The 20298-nt window shown below is 37.5% G+C and overlaps 1 protein-coding gene across 1 annotated transcript; it reads right to left on the bottom strand.

Moving 5' to 3' along the window:
- Positions 1–16264: 16264 nt before the first annotated feature.
- On the bottom strand, positions 16265–19279 carry LOC104120370 (tropinone reductase 1-like). Its single transcript, XM_009632122.3, has 5 exons — positions 18995–19279; positions 18662–18869; positions 17872–18088; positions 17030–17142; positions 16265–16677 (listed from the first exon to the last, which is right to left on the bottom strand). The coding sequence occupies exons 1-5, from the start codon at positions 19063–19065 to the stop codon at positions 16495–16497; spliced, it is 792 nt and encodes a 263-aa protein (XP_009630417.1). The 5' UTR covers positions 19066–19279; the 3' UTR covers positions 16265–16494.
- Positions 19280–20298: the final 1019 nt, after the last annotated feature.

Here is a 20298-nt window from a genome sequence, read left to right on the forward strand (position 1 = left end):
ATAGCCTTTCCTGTATAAGCTTAATATTCTCGATTGCCCATTGTACCAACTCTAGTCCTACTAACTTAGTTTCCCCAATATCGAACCATCCTATAGGCGACCTACACTTCTGTCCATAAAAAGCTTCGTATGGAGCCATCTGAATACTGGAATGATAGTTATTATTATACGCAAACTCAATAAGCGAAAGATGATCATCCCATCTACCATTAAGGTCTATCACACAAGTCCGTAACATATCCTCCAGTGGATGAATAGTATGCTCAGCCTGTCCGTCTGTTTGGGGATGAAATGTTGTACTAAGACTTACCTGAGTCCCCAATTCTTTTTGAAAGGACCTCCAAAAATTAGCTGTAAACTGAGCACCTCTATTCGAGATAATAGATATAGGGACACCATGAAGTCGTACTATTTCCTTAATATAAAGCCTTGCATAATCCTCTGCGGAATATATAGTCCTATCGGGTAGAAAATGGGCTGATTTTGTAAGTCTATCAACAATCACCCATATAAAATTGAACTTACGCTGGGTACGAGGTAAACCTATGATGAAATCCATTTGATTACTTCCCACTTCCAAGTCGAAATTTCTATAGTCTGCAACAATCCACTGAGTTTTTGATGCTCAATCTTAACCTGCTGATAGTTAGGGAACTGAGCAACAAACTCCGCTATATCCTTTTTCATTCCGTTCCACCAATATATTTCCCTGATATCATGATACATCTTTGTTGCTCCTGAATGGATAGAATGACGAGAATAGTGAGTTTCTTCCATAACTTGCCGACGCAGCCCTACAACATTAGGGACACATAATCATCCTCGATATCTGAGGACCCTATCTCCTGTAATCTCAAATGGTGTCTTCTCCTTCTAAGGGGTTGTATCCCTATAATGAGCTAACACATGATCCTCGTACTGGCATTCCTTCACTTCAGTTACTAAAGAGGATATTGTCGTATCCTAAACAGTAATTCTAGTATCACATGAGTCCAGTAATCGAACTCTAAGACTAGCTAGCTGATAAATCTCATGGGCAATTCCACTCTTCCCTGGCTGTAAATATGACAGGCTACCCATAGATCTACGGTTGAGGGCGTCGGCTACTACATTCACCTTCCCCAGATGGTATAAAATATCAACGTCATAGTCTTTCAGTAGCTCCAACCATCTCCTTTGACATAAATTCAATTCCTTTTTCTTCAAGATATACTGAAGGCTTTTATGATCCGTATAGATATCAACATGAATGCCATACAAATAGTGCCTCCACATCTTTAGTGCATGAATCACCGTGACTAACTCTAAATCATGGGTTGGGTAATTATTCTCGTGCTTTCTTACTTGTCTAGAAGAATAAGCTACAACCTTACCATGCTGCATCAGTACACAACCCAATCCAACGCCCGAATCATCACAATAGATAGCATAAACATTGGTTCCCTCTGGAGTGTTAGAACTGGTGATGAAGTTAATTTGTCCTTCAATGCCTGGAAACTCTGTTTGCAAGCATCAATCCACTTAAACATAGCTCCCTTCTGAGTCAATTTGTCAATGGCGCTGAAAGAGAAGAAAATCCCTCTACAAATCTCCTGTAATAACCTGTCAAACCGAGAAAGCTACGAACCTCCGTTGGTGTCGTGGGTCTAGGACAAGTCTTTACTGCCTCAATCTTTTGTTTATCAACCCAGATACATTCACCCAAAATAATGTGCCTAAGGAAAGCTACATAATTCAACCAGAATTCACATTTAGAGAATTTTGCATACAACTTCCCTTTTTGTAAAACTCTGAGCACAATACGCAAATGATCTGCATGCCCAGTCTCTAAATGTGAATTCTGGTTGTGTGTCAACCCAGATACATTCACCCAAAATAATGTGCCCAAGGAAAGCTACATAATTCAACCAGAATTCACATTTAGAGAATTTTGCATACAACTTCCCTTTTTGTAAAACTCTGAGCACAATACACAAATGATCTGCATGCCCAGTCTATATATCATCGATAAATACAATCACGAATAGATCTAGAAAAGGTATGAACACACGGTTCATCAAATCCATGAATACTGCAGGGGCATTGGTCAAACCGAATGACATAACACGAAACTCAAAGTGTTTGTATATGGTCCTGAACGCTGTCTTCGAAATATCTTTCTCCTTAACCCTTACCTGATAGTACCCGGACCTTAAGTCTATCTTCGAGAAACATTTGGCACCTTGCAACTAATTAAATAAATCATCAATCATCGGGAGTGGGTACTTATTCTTGATCGTCACCTTATTCAACTGTCTATAGTCAATACACATCCACAAGGAACCATCTTTCTTCCTCACAAATAACACAGGTGCTCCCCACGGTGATGTACTAGGTCTGATAAACCATTTTTCAAGCAAGTCCCTTAGTTATTACTTCAACTCTCTCAGCTCTTAAGGTGCCATTCTATAGGGAGGAATAGATATTGGCTGAGTATATGGTAATAGGTCAATAGAAAACTCAATTTCTCGCTCTGGCAGAAGACCCAGAAGCTCATCAGGAAATTCGTTAACCACATGGATAGATTGAATGGTTGGTGACTATACTTTCACATCCTGAACCCAAACTAAGTGATAAATATAGCCCTTTCTGATCATCTTCCTTGCCTTGAGATAGAAAATAAATCTGCCTCTCGGCAATGCCGTATGTCCATTCCAAAACAGGATCCCTTGGAAATTGGAATCAGACCATATTTGATCTATAATCAATGTTGGCATAACAAGAAGCCAACCAATCCATACCCATTATAACATCAAATTCTACCATATCTAACTCGATTAGGTCTGCTACTGTAGATCGACTATGAACTACTACTATACAACCTCTATATACCTGCCTAACTATCACTGGATCCCCAACAGGTGTGGACACCTCAAAAGGTTTAACCAACTCAGGTTTTATTCCAAACTTACTAGCAACCAACAGAGTAACATATGATAAGGTGGAACTTGGGTCAATCAGTGCATATATATCATATGAGGAGACTGATAATATACCTGTAACAACATAAGGTGATGATTCCTGATCCTGTCGTCCTGCTAATGCATATATGCGGTTCTGAGGACCACTCAAGCTAAATGCTCTACCTTTGCCTCTACCACAGCCGATTGGTGCTTGTGAACCTTGCCTAGGGGGCCGTACTGATGTTGATGAACCAACTACAGATCCTGCTGGCTGAAATATACTTGCACCACCTCTCATCGGACAATCTCTCATAACGTGACCTGGATAACCACAAGTACAACAAACACCCAACCCCATACAGCATTGCCTGGCATGATGCTTACCATACTGAGCACATCGTGGCAAGGGAGGCCTCGTCTGACTTGACTCGCCCCAATACTGAGAACTTGAGGCCTTGGAATTTGGACTGGGCCCTGAATATGTGGAATAATCAAATCTCTTACCGGCAAACTGAGGGAGTGCGCTAGCCGATGGGTGGGTTGGATACCTCGGGTATTATTGTCTCTGACCAACTCAAAAATCACCAGAAGGGCCTGAAGTTCTCACTCTCTTACTGTGACCCCTATCATGCTCACGATCGGCCCTCTGCTTCTTCTTATGCTCCTCTACACCCTGAGCGTATGCATGAATATGAGAAATATCTATGCCTGGTTGAAGTTAGACCGGCATACAATCGTTAAGCAAGTGTGGCTCCAACCCCATCAGGAACCGGTGAACCCGATCCTCCATCTTAGATACAATAGTGGGAGCATACCTGGCCAACAAATCAAACTAAACACTGTACTCTCGAATGCTCATGTTACCCTGCCAAAGGGTCAAGAACCTATCAACTCTGGCCCTTCTAAGCTCTAGTGGCAGATAATGATGAATAAAAGCCTCTGTAAACTCTTGCTATGCCGCTGGAGGGGCATCCTCACCGCTGGACAACTCCCAAGACTCGTACCAATTAACTGCAACATCTTGAAGTCTATAGGAAGCTAGCTCAACTGACTCAGTCACAGTGGCCTTCATTACCCTCAAAGTCCTCTGCATCCTATCGATAAATACCTGAGGGTCCTCGTTTGGATCTGCTCCAGTGAATATCGAGGGTCTAAATTAATGAAATCATGAACCCACGCACTGATGGCCCTATCTGCATGACCAATACCTACTTCCTGGCACCAAGCTTGTGAATCTACTAATCAAGTTAATAGCTGAATAGCCTTTCTCATCTCCTGACCCGGTGCACCTGGCTGAGGAGCTAGATATACAGGGGCAGGCGCTGGAGCTGGTGTCCCTCGGAGCTCCTCTAGAGAGGGTAGGGTATGTGAAGTCTGAGATGGAATCTCACTTTGAGACTCTCACCGAGCCCTGGTAACTCGTGGTGCTCGACTAGTAGTCTCATCAGCCATAAACTTTCCCTTCTGGGTGTCTGTAGCTTTCTTAGGCATCGCTGAAAATATAACACATCGTTAAGAAAATGAATCCTCATATCGCATGATTTAAGATAAGAAGAGAGGATAACATCCTATATGTCATGCAGCCTCCTATTTATAAGTGTGGTGCACAAAACACCCATAAACAAGACTCTACTAGATACGATATGTAGACAACCCTAGGATAGAACTGCTCAGATACCACTTTTGTCATGACCCAAACCGAAGTGCCATGACGAGTACCTGAGTCCTACCCGTCGAACACCCCTAAACATGCATTTAAGATATAAACATGAATTAATGGTAGGTCATAGATAATATCTGTCAATAAACTGCTAAATTACGTGAATAACATACGTGAGGAAAACATGTCCAAAAGACATATATACATATACATACTGAATACAATAGGGCGAGCTGGCAAGGCTACTATAGACAACTACATACCCAAGACTGGAAGCCGACAAGGCCACATACTATCCAACTATACATAACTATCTACAGACCTATAATAGAGTGTACAGCTATATAAGGATAGGAATGGGCCCTGTCATACCCATATATGTATACAAACACATCATACCAAAACTCAAAGCAGCTCCGGATCAAATGGAGCACACCAACTCTCGCTGATCAATGATCCTAAGAAGGGGGACCGTCAGCATGTCTACCTACACCTGCGGGCATTAAACGCATGCCCCGAGAAATAGGGGCATCAGTACGAATAACGTACTGAGTATGTAAGGCATGAAAATTAGTACATAAAAAACATAAAAGAAACGTGGAGTAAAGAATACCACATGTAAGTCTAAACAACTTTGTGAATCCTGAAACATTTATAATATCATGCACGTGCATATAAATGTCGTATCATGCATAGGTATAGGTGTACATAACATCATCAAGCCTCCGAGGGCATCCCACCATATCATCTCGGCCTCTGTGGGCGAAATCATCAACGTATACCAACTGATCAGGTGGTGGTGCGTATATAACGCCGTAACCTTTTTCCATATCCCATATACATATAATATATATATATATATATATATATATATATATATAATGCCATCTAGTCATGGGCCAATGTACATGTATAAATGAATGAAATGCATAAGTAGTAAGTTAATGAGATTTCTCGGAATGTCATACGATCAATATGACTTCGGATAAACTTTATCAACTACGTATTTGTCTGAGACCCATGAATTGAAGATGTAATAATAAGACACATGGGGAATCAAGAACATAGGTACCCCTAGTTCTTCTATGAATAGAGGTATTTATGAAAGATGTGCGTTTTCTCGTTTTGTTTATATCGTATGAATCATGCCAAAAGGAAAGAAGGGATAGCCTTAACATACCTGAGCCGATTCTCTTGACAATCCCTCTAACACACAACAATCGCGACAAAACACGTGACGGCAAGATCGAAGTAGGAAAAAATCCGTATGATATTCTTGAGAAAGATTATACCGGGCTCCCTTAGAATTACAAATCTCGTTGCTATTATGTTATGTAGTCTCGTATGAAATTTTTCTGAAGCTTTTTTTCCAATTACTTTGTAGAGATACAAGCATCTCCCTTAAGTGAATTAGAGAGGTTTTTAGTGGTGGGTCCCACTTGATAAGAATGCCTTTGCCAACCTCCCCTAAATGTGACACCTAGATACCTAAGCCAAGGAGTCATTGTTTGGTTTTTATCAAATAACCCCTTGCTGCCACGTTGGGGGGTGATGTTCCCACCCAATAATTATCCCCCCAATTTCCAATTGATTTGTTAATTTCTCACTTAAATCAATAATTAATCCATTACCAACATAATTAGGTAACATCTTAATTTACTTAAAATACTAATCACTTTTAACATACTTTGTACACCTTATTATCATGGTCATGTGGTACCTTGTATATCACTAGTCCATAAATACGGGGTATTATAGCTTGGACCGTATTTTATCCCAAATTGACTACCTTCAACTAAACTCATCTTCTTTGAATTATTTACCCTCTAACCTTCACGACACTTACTTATCTCCTATTATAAATAGCATAAATTCTTTTAACCTCAAAAATAATCTCATTCCCAAGTCTACGTCGATTAACTTATGACGAAACTTTAACGTACGAAATGCGGGATGTAACAACACCCACCTCAAGTCAAAGGCAACTTGTTGATGATGATCAAGTGGTGCAAAAAGAAGAAATCTCGAACAATGTGGTGCAACCTAATGATGAAGTTCGGATTGATATTGATGATAGTGTGGAAGAGACTCAAGAGGAGGTGAACCCGTCTAGGGAACACATTATTGACATACCAGAGCCGGTAGTGCAAAAGGCTAAGGCACCATTGCCTAAGCCTCCACCTCCATACCTTCAAAGACTTGGCAAGCAAAATGGTGAGAATCAATTCAAGAAGTTCATTCAAATGATGAAGAGTCTCTCAATCATGTGACATTAGTTGAAGCTTTGGAACAAATACCCGGTTATGCAAAGTTTATAAAGGATCTTGTGACAAAGAAGCGGTAAATAAATTTTGAAACCATCAAAGTCACTCATTAAGTGAGTGAGGTTGTGCATTCAATGGTTCCTAAGTTGGAGAATTCCGGTGCTTTCACGATTCCTTGTACAATTGAAAGTGCCGAGTTTGCTAAAGCTCTTTGTGATCTTGGGACAAGTATCAATTTGATGCCCTATTAGGTTTTCAAGACTTTGGGAATAGGGCAACCAAGACCCACCTCTATGAGATTGCAAATAGCCGATGGTACCATGAAGAGGCCTTTGGGTGTGTTTGAAGATATCTTGGTTCGTGTTGATAAATTCATTCGTCCGACGGATTTTGTCATCCTAGATTGTGACGTTGATTATGAAGTCCGATTATTCTTGAGAGACCTTTCCTTGCTACGGGGAAGGCTCTTTGTGATATTGAAGCCGGAGAACTTACCTTTCGGGTTGGTGATGAAAAGGTGGTATTCCATGTGTGTAAGTCCATGCAGCAACCAAATAACAATGAGGTGTGCTCTTTTGTGGACTTGGTGACCGATGTTATTGTTGATAAAACAAGTTCTACAATTATTGTTGTTGATATATTGGAGGCCGTCTTTCTCAACTTTGATGATGACGGAATTGGTGGCTTCATGGAATGTGTGAACTCTTTTCAAGGAATGGTGTCGTACAATTATGCACCCCGAAAATTATCCTTGGATCTTGAAAATAGGACAACTCATCCTACAAAGCCTTCTATTGAAGAGCCTCTTACCTTGGAGTTGAATCCATTACCTCCACATATTCGGTATAAATTTCTTGGTCCTTGATATACTTTACCGGTTATTCTTTCCTCTTGTTTGACTAACGTGCAGGTAGATTCCACTTTGGCGGTGCAATAAAAGAGAAAGAAGGCTATTGGATGGACCTTGGTGGATATTCAGGGGATAAGCCTCGCATTTTGCATGCATAAGATCAATTTAGAGGATGGTGCCAAACCATCTATTGAACATCAAAGGAGACTCAATGAGTCTATGCAAGAAGTTATCAAAAAGGATATCATCAAGGGGTTGGATGCCGGTATGGTCTACCCCATATCCGATAGTTCGTGGACTTCTCCAGTTCAATGTGTCCCAAAGAAGGGGGGCATGCGGTGGTCACCAATGACAGGAATGAGTTTATTTCTACAAAAATGGTGACCAGTTGGAATGTGTGTATGGACTATCGCAAGCTCAACAAAGTCACAAGGAAGGATCACTTTCCACTTCCTTTATTAGATCAAATGCTCGATAGATTGGCCGCCCGTGCTTTCTATTGCTTTATTGATGGGGATTTGGGCTACAACTAAATTCTTATTGCTCCGGAAGATCAAGAGAAAATAACCTTTACATGTCCCTATGCCACTTTCGCAGTCAAGCGGATGGCATTTGGTTTGTATAATGCACCGGCGACTTTTCAAAGATGTATGATGGCTATTTTCATGGATATGGTAGAGGACTACCTTGAGGTTTTCATGGATGACTTCCTAGTGGTTGGAGATTCTTTTGGTGATTGTCTTGAAAATTTGGATAAAGTGTTGGCTAGATGTGAAGAAACAAATTTGGTGCTCCATTAGGAGAAATGTTATTTCATGGTCGAGGAAGGCATTGTCCTTGGCTACAAAATCTCAAAGAATGGAATTAAAGTTGATAAGGCAAAGATTGAGGTGATTTCTAAACTTCCACCTTCAACTTCGGTGAAGGGAGTGTGGCATCTCTTAGGCCACATAGGGTTTTACCGGCCATAGCTCCCACCACAACTCTGAGGCCAGTGCCCATGCCCACAGCCCTACTATCTGCGCTGCAAGTCTCAACAGCTGGATCCAAACAAATACTACAAAGTTGTCTGACTTGTCTAGTACTGTTACAACGCAGTCCACTTCTCAGGCACCTGAGGCTCCTTCTACCATTGATGAGACACTAAAGAAGATTTTGGAGAACCAGAAGACAATCATGGGCACTTTGGTACAACATGGGTCGGTGATTGAAGAGATGGGCAAGGAAATAAGGAAGATGAGCAAGTCCTAGGCCAGCAAAAAGTCAGTGGATAAGCTCCGGAGAGAGGTGAGCAGAATTACTACTACCGGAGATCTTCCCTTTGACATGCTGATTGACCCGCACCTCTTTGTCCCAGATCCTTCAGCCTCATTTGCACTAGTAGCACCAGGTGGCCAGTATAAAGAGCCAGACCTTGCTGCCTACACTGCTGAGGTAGTGCATGAGATGTTCTCCAACCCAGCCACACCTAGAGTCGAGGATGATGAGATCCAGTTGGTTGATCCGGAGGGCATGACATTGTTGGGGACACAAAAATGTCCAATGAGCAATAGAGAGTTTTCTTCACCCTTCCCTCCTTTACTCTTATTTTGCTAAGCATTGGGGAAAAGGCTTATTTTTATTTTGGGGGGGGGGAGGGGGAGTTTATTTGACACATTTGGTACACTTTGATTTGGTACACTTTGATACACTTGGCCTGTAATAATTTGATGATACTTTTTATTTTTCGTACTTGTATTTAACTATCTCCTCTCTTTCTTACTATGTATATTCTTTCTATCTTTAGTAGTTTTGCTCATTAACTTCTTTATCTTTATTTTTGTTTATTAGCTTCTTTATCTTTTCCATATTAGTTCTTATTTTGTTAAGTAGTTTTTTTTTTATGTTTTAGTAGGTAATAAGTCTTTGGTTTTCTTAACGTCACGGTTCTTTCCAAAGGTAGTTCTTGTGTGAACTGGGTGACTTGTCCCAATGATGGATGGCATGACAACCTTCTTAAAGGATTGAGTCAGTTTTTGTGTTTAAGTAATAATAGTAGTAGTAATGAATAAAAAGACCTAATTAAGTCATGCTCGAAGAGTCAACCATGCTTTAATTGGCACCAACACACTTAACTAGGTGCTTATGGTTAGAGACAATGTTTTTTTAAAAGGAATAGCTCTAGTTAGTGATTTTGTGACTCTTGAGTTGACTTTGGTAATCATCGAGTGGTTTAATTGGACAATAATGATCTTTAAACTTGAATGTGTTCGTTGTAGGCTCTCGACTCTATCCTCTTTTACAATCTAATTGTGTGAGGGGTGAGATGAATTGTTGCTAGTCCAAGTATCCATGCGGAGGGTCTAGAACTTGCCCCGAATGTGTTTCAAGGCAAAATCCTAAGTTTTGCTTGGTTTGAGAAGTGATTGTAGGCTTTCCTTTGCCCGTTTAAGCCCTCTATTGCCAACCAATGTCATTATCCCTAGTCAAACCCTTTGAGCCTCTAGCCTTTCTCATTTGATAACCATGTTACAAGCCTTTACCCGATTTGTCATGACCCTCTCTTGGCACCCGGACTTTCCTTAACACTCTTGTGAAACAAATGGCTTAAAACGTAAGTTTGGGGGAGAGGTGAGGAATTTCAAAAACGGTATCAAGGCATAAAAAAAAAAGAAATGATCTCTATGAAAAGAGAAGGCAAGAAAAGAAAAGAATAAAAAGAAAAATGAACAACATGAATAAGTGGAAGGGTTGATGGATTCAAAAAGAGGTAATGATCCCAAACATTGAGATATCAAAAAGGGAGAAAAAATAATGAAATGATCAAGAAAGAGTGATATAAGTCTCTCTAGTCTCCCAATAAAAAGAAGGTGCCTCTAAGAATTGGCAATTGTGAGACAAGAAATGAAAGTGTAGAATGATTAAGAAAAGGTGTAACCACTTACCCATATGATATCCTACTATAACCCAAAAGCCTTCATTATATCCCGAAAGAAGTCCTACTTGATGTCAAACCAAGTGAGCTTACATTAGTGGCGATCTACATGAGGGGCAAGCCTATAATACTTGAAGCCGTACTTGTGACATTCTCTTGTGAGAAATGAGTGAACCTTTCATGAATCTTCGGATTGAGAGCTAACTTTTTAAGTGAGCTTGGCAAATGGAAAGTAGAGGAGGAAGAGTTTGGAGTCCACCATGGCCTACATGATAGAACAAGAGTCCTTGATGAGTATAGTCAATTCTTGAAGCTCAAATGTCACATTAGAACTATATGTGCATGAATATTTAACTTGTCGCCTTGTTGATAATACATGAGTAGTGTGGGTAATTGTTGGTCCCAACTGATGTGTTAATGGCTCACCTTTGACTCATTGAAATGACCCTTAACTTTAGGAGGTGGAAACTGATGTATTTGCTTGAGGACAAGCAAAGACTTAAGTTTGGGGGAGTTGATAAGTGGGGATTTTGACTACTTATTAGCACCTTTTTGCTTTTGTTTGAGTCAGAAAGTATTGATTTACATTTCCGAAACTAATGAAATTATGAAAATTGCAGGAATGTTGGAAGTTTGGTCTACCATGATGAAATCCGACTCAAAAAGGAGTGTTCCGAAGCGCACGACATTAAAGGGTGTAGAGGCAAAGAAGTGCGGTCCGCAAAAGGATTTCTGCGGTCGCAGAAGAAATTGCGGACCGCAGAATTCCATATGCGGCCACAAACCAAGAAACAGAACCAAACAGGATTTTGAACAATGTGCAGACCGCACAAGAATTGTGCGGCCGCAGATGTTTCTTCGCAGCTGCAATCCAGATATGTGCGGATGTAAAACCCACTCTCCTGCCAGCTGAAGAAATATGTGGATGACACTTTGAATTGTACGGCCGCAGAACCTCCCGAGGGGCATTTTTGTCAGCGATTTTTGGCCCACTATAAATAAACGAGTTTCACAATTTTAGGTCAAGTTTTGAAGAAAAAAGTTGTTGTAGCCATTACCTTTTGCCATTTTAGGAAGTTTTTGATTATTTTAGTATTTAAAAATTATACTTCATCAATTTAATCTTTGATTATGGGTTTATTTTCCATTCTTGTTTATTTTCTTCAATATCCACTATGGGTAGCTAGATGTTTACTAGGGTTGTGACTCAACCCTAGTGTGTAAACCTTATGGTTATTTAATTTAATGCTTGTTTATGATTGGATGTTGATTATTTAGCCTAGTTCATACTTCAATTTTAGAATTAATGGTTGCAAATATTGATTCATGCCTTTTTGACTTAGTCTCTACTTGAGAAAGAGAGACCTAATTTAGGATAACTTGAATAACAAGGAATTGGGTTAATTAAGCGTTCAGTTAGCCTAATTAAAGGGTTCAAACTAAAGCTGTCTAGTGGGACAGGAGGGGACGGGACATGACATGATAAAACGGGACGGGATAAACGGGACGAAACGGTATGCCCATCCCATCCCGCTAACAAATAGAACGGGACGGAACGGAACGGGACGAGATGGGACGGTTTCGCGGGCCATACGTGGGCCGTTTTAAAAAAAATTATTTAAGCATTAAGTTTGGCAACGGCTAATTTTTTGACAATGACTAAGTTTTTAAAGTTTGCAACGGCTAGAATTTTGACTTATTTAATAAACTTAAAAGTTAAAACTTAATAAATTATAAGAAAATTAGGAAACTAAGTAAAGAATTATAAAATATTAAAATAAAAGACTTATAATGAAATATTCTAGTAGTTATAATAGAGTTATAGTTTATTTAATATAATTTTAAGCCATTAAGTAAATACGTAAGAGTGTAAGACAATTCATAAAAATAATTCAACGCTTAGAGCCTTTTATTTTATTAAAAGAACTTTCAAATCTCACATACAAATATAATTATTTTGAAGAGCACCTAATCTAAAGAGCCACCTTCTAGGAAGGGTTCTGTTTGAACTAGGCCTCTTAGTAACCAATTACAAATTATCATACTAATATTTGTAAGCTCTTATATAGCTTCGTTGTAACTTATCTATAATTTCTCTCGGATATTGTTCTGGATTTGGCAATGTTGATTGATGTTCCATGAGTTCCATGTCGTCATCGCTCCCAATGCTAAGTATCTCATTGTATTATTCTTCTCCTCCTCCTCCTCCTTCTTCTTCTTCTTCTTCTTCTTCTTCTTCTTCTTCTTCTTCTTCTTCCCTAGTGGTTAATTTTTCAAAATCAAAATTTCTTCTTTCTGAATTAATCCAATCTCAGAATAATACGGAAATCTCTAGGTTGTCTTCTGCTAATGATTGTCTATGATCTCTGATCTCTGATTTTATATCTTACCGAGATTGACTCTGAGTTGGAGCTTGTGTTGCGGGACTAGTGGGTGTTTTATCTAATTCTTCTTCCTCATTTTCTTCGTCAATAAAAATATCATTGTCAAATTATCTTTGTGAAGTTTCATGATCTAGTTGTTCTCTGAAATTAATATTATAACATGCGGGGGTTTGGAAAAATGAAGTTTCATCAACATGAGTCATTTCATCTATATGTTTTCTAATTCTAGGAGAAGGATTATGATTAGGACTCGGATTATGTTTACTACTACTATCACCTTTACTATTATTTTTATTACCTTTTTTAAATAGGCCAAATACATTTTTAGGTGCCATAATTTAAATACGAAATTAAATTTAAAAAGATAACACAAAAATTAAACACACAAATGAAATACGAAAATAGAACACGTAAAGTAAACACAAAAATTAAGCACTGAAATGATAAGCAAAAATTATAAATTAAAATTAAGAGATAGAACGAGTGCACCGTGATTAAATATTGAAACTGGACAAAATTGCCCAAAAAATTACTCCAAATACTTGACAAATTAATTTGAAGCCTGAAAGTTGCTCCAAAAATGTGCCAAAGTACTTGAAACTTAGTTGATCACTTGATTGTGAGAAAATTGAGAGAATAAAATAGATAGAATGTAAGAGATTTGAAGAGAATGATTGATTTTTATGGGAAAAAATAAAGAAGGATGGGGCATTTATAGTTTAAAAAAAAGGGCCAAAATATAATTTAATAAACTTAGGGGTTATATTAAAAAAATAATTTGGAGGGGGGGGGGGAGGGGGTGTTTGGGGGGAGAAAATATGGCCATTTTTGGCCATTGGGAATGGCAAAATTTGCAAATGAGGCCGTTGCCCAACGGCTATATTTCAAAAAAAAAATAAAACAATAAAGCGGGGCAGACGGGACGGGACGGGACGAAATGGTTATCCCGTCCCATCCCGTGTACCGTGAAAAATGGGCCCATCCCATTTAGAATTATGTGGGCCGGGCCGGGATACGGGTCGGGACTGGGACGGGACGGGACGGGACGGGATGGGATGGCCCGTCCCGTTGGACAGACAGAGTTCAAACTAGAGATAGTAAGAACCCGACTTGAGCTCATATCAACTATTTTGTTTGATACCCATTTGGGCTTGAGAAAGCCAAATTGGGTAAAATCACTCTTTGACCGAGAGGTATTGAGTGGGTAACGTATAGTTGAGAGATATAATACACCCCAATCAACAAAATAAGTATTAACGTATTTAACCTATTAGGCGAACACCTAGGTCATGGTCACATCCCTAAGCTTTTAAACTATTTGAAAAAACACGAAAAACATTCATTTCTAATTTATTTTCCTTAGCTCACAGTTGTTAGAGTAATAGTAGAAGTAGAAATCAAAACTTTGTGCGGAAGTGCAAATTTAGTCAATCCATTCGCTTTCTTTAATTATATACTCCTAACACCCCATATAACTCTCTGTGGATTCGACCCCGAATCATAGTTGGGTAATTTATATTGCATACGACCGTATCATATCTCTTATCGAAGTGTATTGTGGATGTCATTAGAAGTGTGAGTAATTGTTTGTCCCAACTGATGAGTGAATGGCTCACCATTGACTCGCTGAAACGATCTTAACTCTAACGAGGTGGGAACTAATTTATTTGCTTGAGAAAAAGCAAAGACTTAAGTTTGGGGGAGTTGATAAGTATTGATTTTGACTACTTATTAGCACAATTTTGCTTTTGTTTTAGTCTGAAAGTACTAATTTATGTTCCCGAAACTAATAAAAATGTGCAAATTGCAGTAATGTCGGTAGTTTGGGCTCCCATGATGAAATTCGGCTAAAAAAGGAGTGTTCCAAATTACAAGGCAAGAAGGGGCGCAAAACTTAAGAAGTGTGGTCCGTAGAAGAAAGTGCGGACCGCAAAATTCCATCTATGGCCGCAAGACAAGTGAAAGAGCCCAACAGAGTTCTAGCTAATGTGCGGCCGCGGAACAAGGTTTGCACTGACAAATGATTCAAGGTTCAGAGAGTGTGCAAATGACCAAGACCTGAGCCTGGCCTGAAATCTTTGCAGCCGCAGGCCAGAATTGTGCGGCAGCAGAATCCAAGACCTTGCTAGCTGAAGAAATATGCGGACCGCATATGGAATTGTGCGGCTGCAGAACCTCCCGAGAGGCATTTTTATCGGCGAATTTTGGGCCACTATAAATAGACGAGATTCACATTTTTAGGTCAAGTTTCGAAGTTTGAGCTGTTGTAGCCGTTATATTTTGCTATTTTAGGATGTTTGTGATTATTTTAGGTTTCAAACATCATATTTTATCATTTTAATCTTAGATTATGAGTTTAATTAGCATTTCTTCTTTGTTTTCTTCATTTCTCACTATGAGTAGATAGATTCTTACAAGGACCCAACCCTAGTGTGTAAACCTTATGGTTATTTAATTTAATGTTTGTTTATGATTGAGTGTTGATTATTTAGCTTAGTTTATGCTTCCATTTTAGAATTAATGGATGCAAATATTGATTCATGCCTTGTTGACTTAGTCTCTACTTGAGAAAGAGGGACCTAGTCTAGGATAACTTGGCTAACAAGGAATTGGGCTAATTGAGGATTTAATTAGCCTAATTAAAAGGTTCAAACTAGAGATAGTGAGAACCCGACTTGAGCTCATATAAACTATTTAGTTTGATACCCATTTAGGCTTGAGAAAACTAAATTGAGCAAAATCACTCTTTAATCGAGAGGTATTGAGTGGGTAACGTAGAGTTGAGAGCTATAATACGCCCCAATCAACAAAACAAGAGTTAACGTATTTAACCCATTATGCGAACACCTAGGTTACTGTCACATCCCTAGGCTATTTAACTATTTGAAAAAATACCAAAAATACGCATTCGCTTCTAGTTTCTTTTCTTTGCGTATAATTGCTAGGGTAAAATTAGAATTAGAAATCAAAACCTTTTGTTGGAAGCGCAATTTAGTTATTCCATTCGCTTTCGTCAAGTGTATACTTCTAACACCCATAGTAACTCCAACTGAAAATCGATCCTGACTCTTGTTGGGTACTATTCTTCCAACGACCGTTTTCACTCACTATTGAGTGCGGATTGGACGCGGATCACCAGAGAGAAACAGCGGAGGGATTTTACAATAATCATTAAATAGCAGTAAGAAAAATAACTACTAGAAACTATCACTGTTTCCGTAAGTGACAAAAATATAATTAGAATAAAGAATGCTGAATTGGGTGAATCATCTTATTGACAGGATCATTTTTATTTACTACAGTATTTATTATCGAATTACAATACATCGATCCACTAGCATGAACATTTTTATGCTAAGAATATATAGTAGTAATATTTTGTTGATAAGTGGCGATACGTGTTTGTTAAATTGTCATCTAAAAGCTTAATAATTAAATCGATGACACTTTTATTTGTTTATTTATTTAATGTGATACTGATTAATAAGATGCATTAATAGTTATTCCTCCATCAACACACATAATTTGGCCGGTGATGTATGAAGCACATGGGAAGCAAAGGAACGCAACCATAGCTGAGACTTCTTTTGGCTCTCCAACTCGCCCCCCAATTGGAGTCCGAATCGTTAATTTGTTGATATTTTCTTTGTGTACTGGATTTTGCTGCAAAGAAATAATGCGAGAGAAAGTTAATACAACGATTAATTTGAGACAAGACAAAATCTTTTAAGTGCTTAGTAGTTTTTGTTGATTGGTTTTTCCTTATGGCATTGTTTGAATAATTTACTATTGAAATAGATTTTTTTTTTATTCCGACGTATGTTTAATTTCATCTCAAAATGATAGTCACAGCTAGGTTCTTTTCCCAATCTAATCCCATAAACACCTACTCGTGCACGGGTATGTTTACACCAAATTAAGCAAGCTAACCGCAATTAAAAATTAAAATAAAATATTCAATTGTAGTTAAATATAATATATATACAAAAGCTAAGGACTAAATAGGTAAACTTACAGAAGCAACATCAATGAGAGAGGTTCTTATAATCCATGGTGCAACTGCATTAACTCGAATATTGTCCTTAGCCCATTCACATGCCAAACTCCTTGTTAATTGGTTCATTGCTCCTTAATATATAGCGAATGGTGAAAAGAGAAAAAGCAAGAATATAAGGCTGCTTCTTTGTCAAATACTAGTAGTACGTTTTAAGCTCAAAATTATTTAAACGAAGAACTTAAGTTATATATACTAATAGTGCTAAGTTTTTTTTTTTAACGCTATCAGAAGTTTAATATGTGATAGTAAATTATTTATCATAAAAATTTACTTGTAATTGTGTTATAAGTAACCTGATTATCATGTAAATATTCTTTTATACTGTCACTTAAAGTTAGAACAAAAGTTGACATGCTATGGTGGTCAGTGATCATCATTGTTCAATAACAACCCACTGGTTAGTGCACTAATTACCGTGTATAGTTTTTTTTCTCACAATCGGCTTAAAGTTATTTAGACCAAGAAACTGTCTATAGTAAAGCTAATTAAGTTGGTAATTTAGGAAATAAAGTAAATCAAATTCTTTAGTTGTTTAGAGTATACACAAATAGTGTATATAAGTTAAATTCAAAATTAAGATTATATAATAAATTAAAAATTAGCCTAAATAGCCGATCACTTAACTGATTAATCAATGAATGTCTAACAGTGTATGATCAATGTATAATTTATGCATATCGGTTAGGAAAAGTAAACTGTAAGTTCCATAGTGGATAAATATCTAATCGTGTATATCCAATATATAATCTATGTATATCGAGTTCCTTTATAGTATCTCGGGCTAGCTAACTAGTAACTACCTTTAGACGCAGAATAGATAGAACATAAGGGAAGAGAGACAAGGCCAGCGACAGAAGAGATGAAAACAATGCTTCCATTCCCTGAGGCCTGCAAGAAAGGATGTGCTAGCTGCGATAGGTGGTAAGAAGCCTCAAAATTTATGCCCATCATAGTGTTGTAATCTTCATGAGTGAACTCCGTTGTTAATTTAGCTATAGCTACACCAGCATTATTTATCTAACAAAAAAGAAAGTCAAGTTATATTACTATATATATGTCATGAAAATGAGCTAGCGTAAAATTATAAGCATGTACAAAAAAAAATTGTTTTCTTTTTATGATATTAACTGGTTCCACCACCAAGGTGTGTAACGGGACTGTTGCGATCTCTCCACCAATCGACAGAGCTAATTAAGTTTAATGAATAGGGTTTAATTGTATTCCTTCGTCAAACAATTTTAATGTGTAAAATATAATTTTTTAAATCCCCTTGTCTCAAGGAAATTCTTAAGTGTAGTAATAAATGTGGTTCAAAATTGATTTAGGTCACAAGTTTAAATCCTGTAATGCTCCTTCATTATTTTATGAATCCTCTTGTTATAATTTCTAGCTCCACTACTAGATCTCCACCCTTCATTACTGAATTCTTGTGTTCGAGCCATGTGAATGGAGAATCTTTTAATAGGATGGAGTGTCTTACTGATCTGTTAGTAGACCTATCTAGCCCAAATTGATCGACCAATAGGCTTCGAATACAGAATCATTAAAACTAAAAGGAAAAAGAAGATCTTTGTGCAACATTTAACTTACAAGAATGTTAATTTTTCCATCAAAATAGTTGCTAACGGTGTCCATGAACTTTTCTCTTTGAGATCTTGATAGTAAGTCACACACAGATCCTTCCACTTTAAAACCCTTAGTTTTCCATTGTCGAAGACACTCATCAAGCTCCATCTGGTTACGTGAACACGTATAAACATTTGCTCCAAAACTTGCCAATTCTTCTACAATTGCATGCCTAATTAATGTGCAGTCAAAAACAACAAACAATTAATGATAAATTTACTATATGTAATTTATATATATTCTGTATCATGACTTATTATAGATCGATTAAGAGTAGTAAACTGAAAATCGAATCACCCTATCCCTCGAGTGCCTCCAGTGACAATAGCAGTAGTGCCTTGAAGACTCCATCTACCATCATCTGTCATTGCTGATTCTGAGCGGATCGATCCCACGTTAGCCCCAAGATGTTGGTCTCTAACTAGAAAAGTAAATATTTGAGCTTGAGAAACTCTTGGTATAATAGGTCCGTAAAATTCACTAGAATAAGCAGTATTATTGAACCAGACAAAACAAGAAGCAAAAATCAAAGACGGATATATAAAGCCTTAAACTATAAGATAAGTAAGCCTCTTCTACAAAGTTATGATAAAAGCTACTCTAGAATTTATAAGAAAACTATTGAGTTTAATTTCTTGTGTTTTCCGACAAATAAAGTGACCATGACCAATATTATACAAAATAGGAAGAAGCGACAAATCATGGTGGTCCTCGATTTCTCCACAGTTTTAGCCTCAGATATCTTCACTTTCTAAACCACGGATATACCGGCAAAAAATCAGAAATAACCTGATTTAAGACTTTTATTTAAAAATTAATTATAATTTCAAAGATAATTAGAATTTAGTTATTTTTTCATGTAAAAATAAAATTAAAAAAAATATTTTTAAAATTCAGAAAAATTATGAATTTTTTACATATGAGATTGCAGTATAGCATGCTGGAATTTTATAATTAGCTGAAGTTTCAATATAATATACTGAAAGTTAATACGTAGGAACTCCAATCCAACATATTATGTTGGAACTTTCCATATTTCAATTAGGATATTTTTGTCCAGATTTTATATCCGCAAAAAATAGTGACTATTTTTCAATAACTTTATAAAGGCTGACTATTTTTTAATTACCAATCCGAAAACTGGTAACCCCGTGCTATTTTGACGGCTATACTTACAGTGGACAGGGTCTATTGCGAAATTCATACTAATTCCGAATTGTTTTATCTTAATTTCTTTTCTCTATTCTAACTATGAAAACTTTTGAATATAAGCGAGGACAAGTGTGATTTGGTTAATGATTTTTTTTTTGTCTCTCTTTTTTTGGTCCAAAGTACAAGCAATATTGGCCGGCTAATTACTTGTTTCCATCGCATCCAGAGTCTTAGACAAGTGTTTTTGTTGTGGTGACCCTTGTTGGCGATAACAACAAAACCATTGTTTGGTCGTAATTGTTTATAATTTTTAAATAATTTTTTCTTTTAAAAATAAAATGACTTCAATTAATTCCCAATACTGCAAAGACTTTTACCAATCCCTTAACGTTTAAATACTATTACTTCATGAACTTAGAAAAGTAAGATTACATTGGATTATTCGATTA

Source organism: Nicotiana tomentosiformis, chromosome 7 (assembly GCF_000390325.3).
Source record: "Nicotiana tomentosiformis chromosome 7, ASM39032v3, whole genome shotgun sequence".
Classification (NCBI taxonomy): Eukaryota; Viridiplantae; Streptophyta; class Magnoliopsida; order Solanales; family Solanaceae; genus Nicotiana; species Nicotiana tomentosiformis.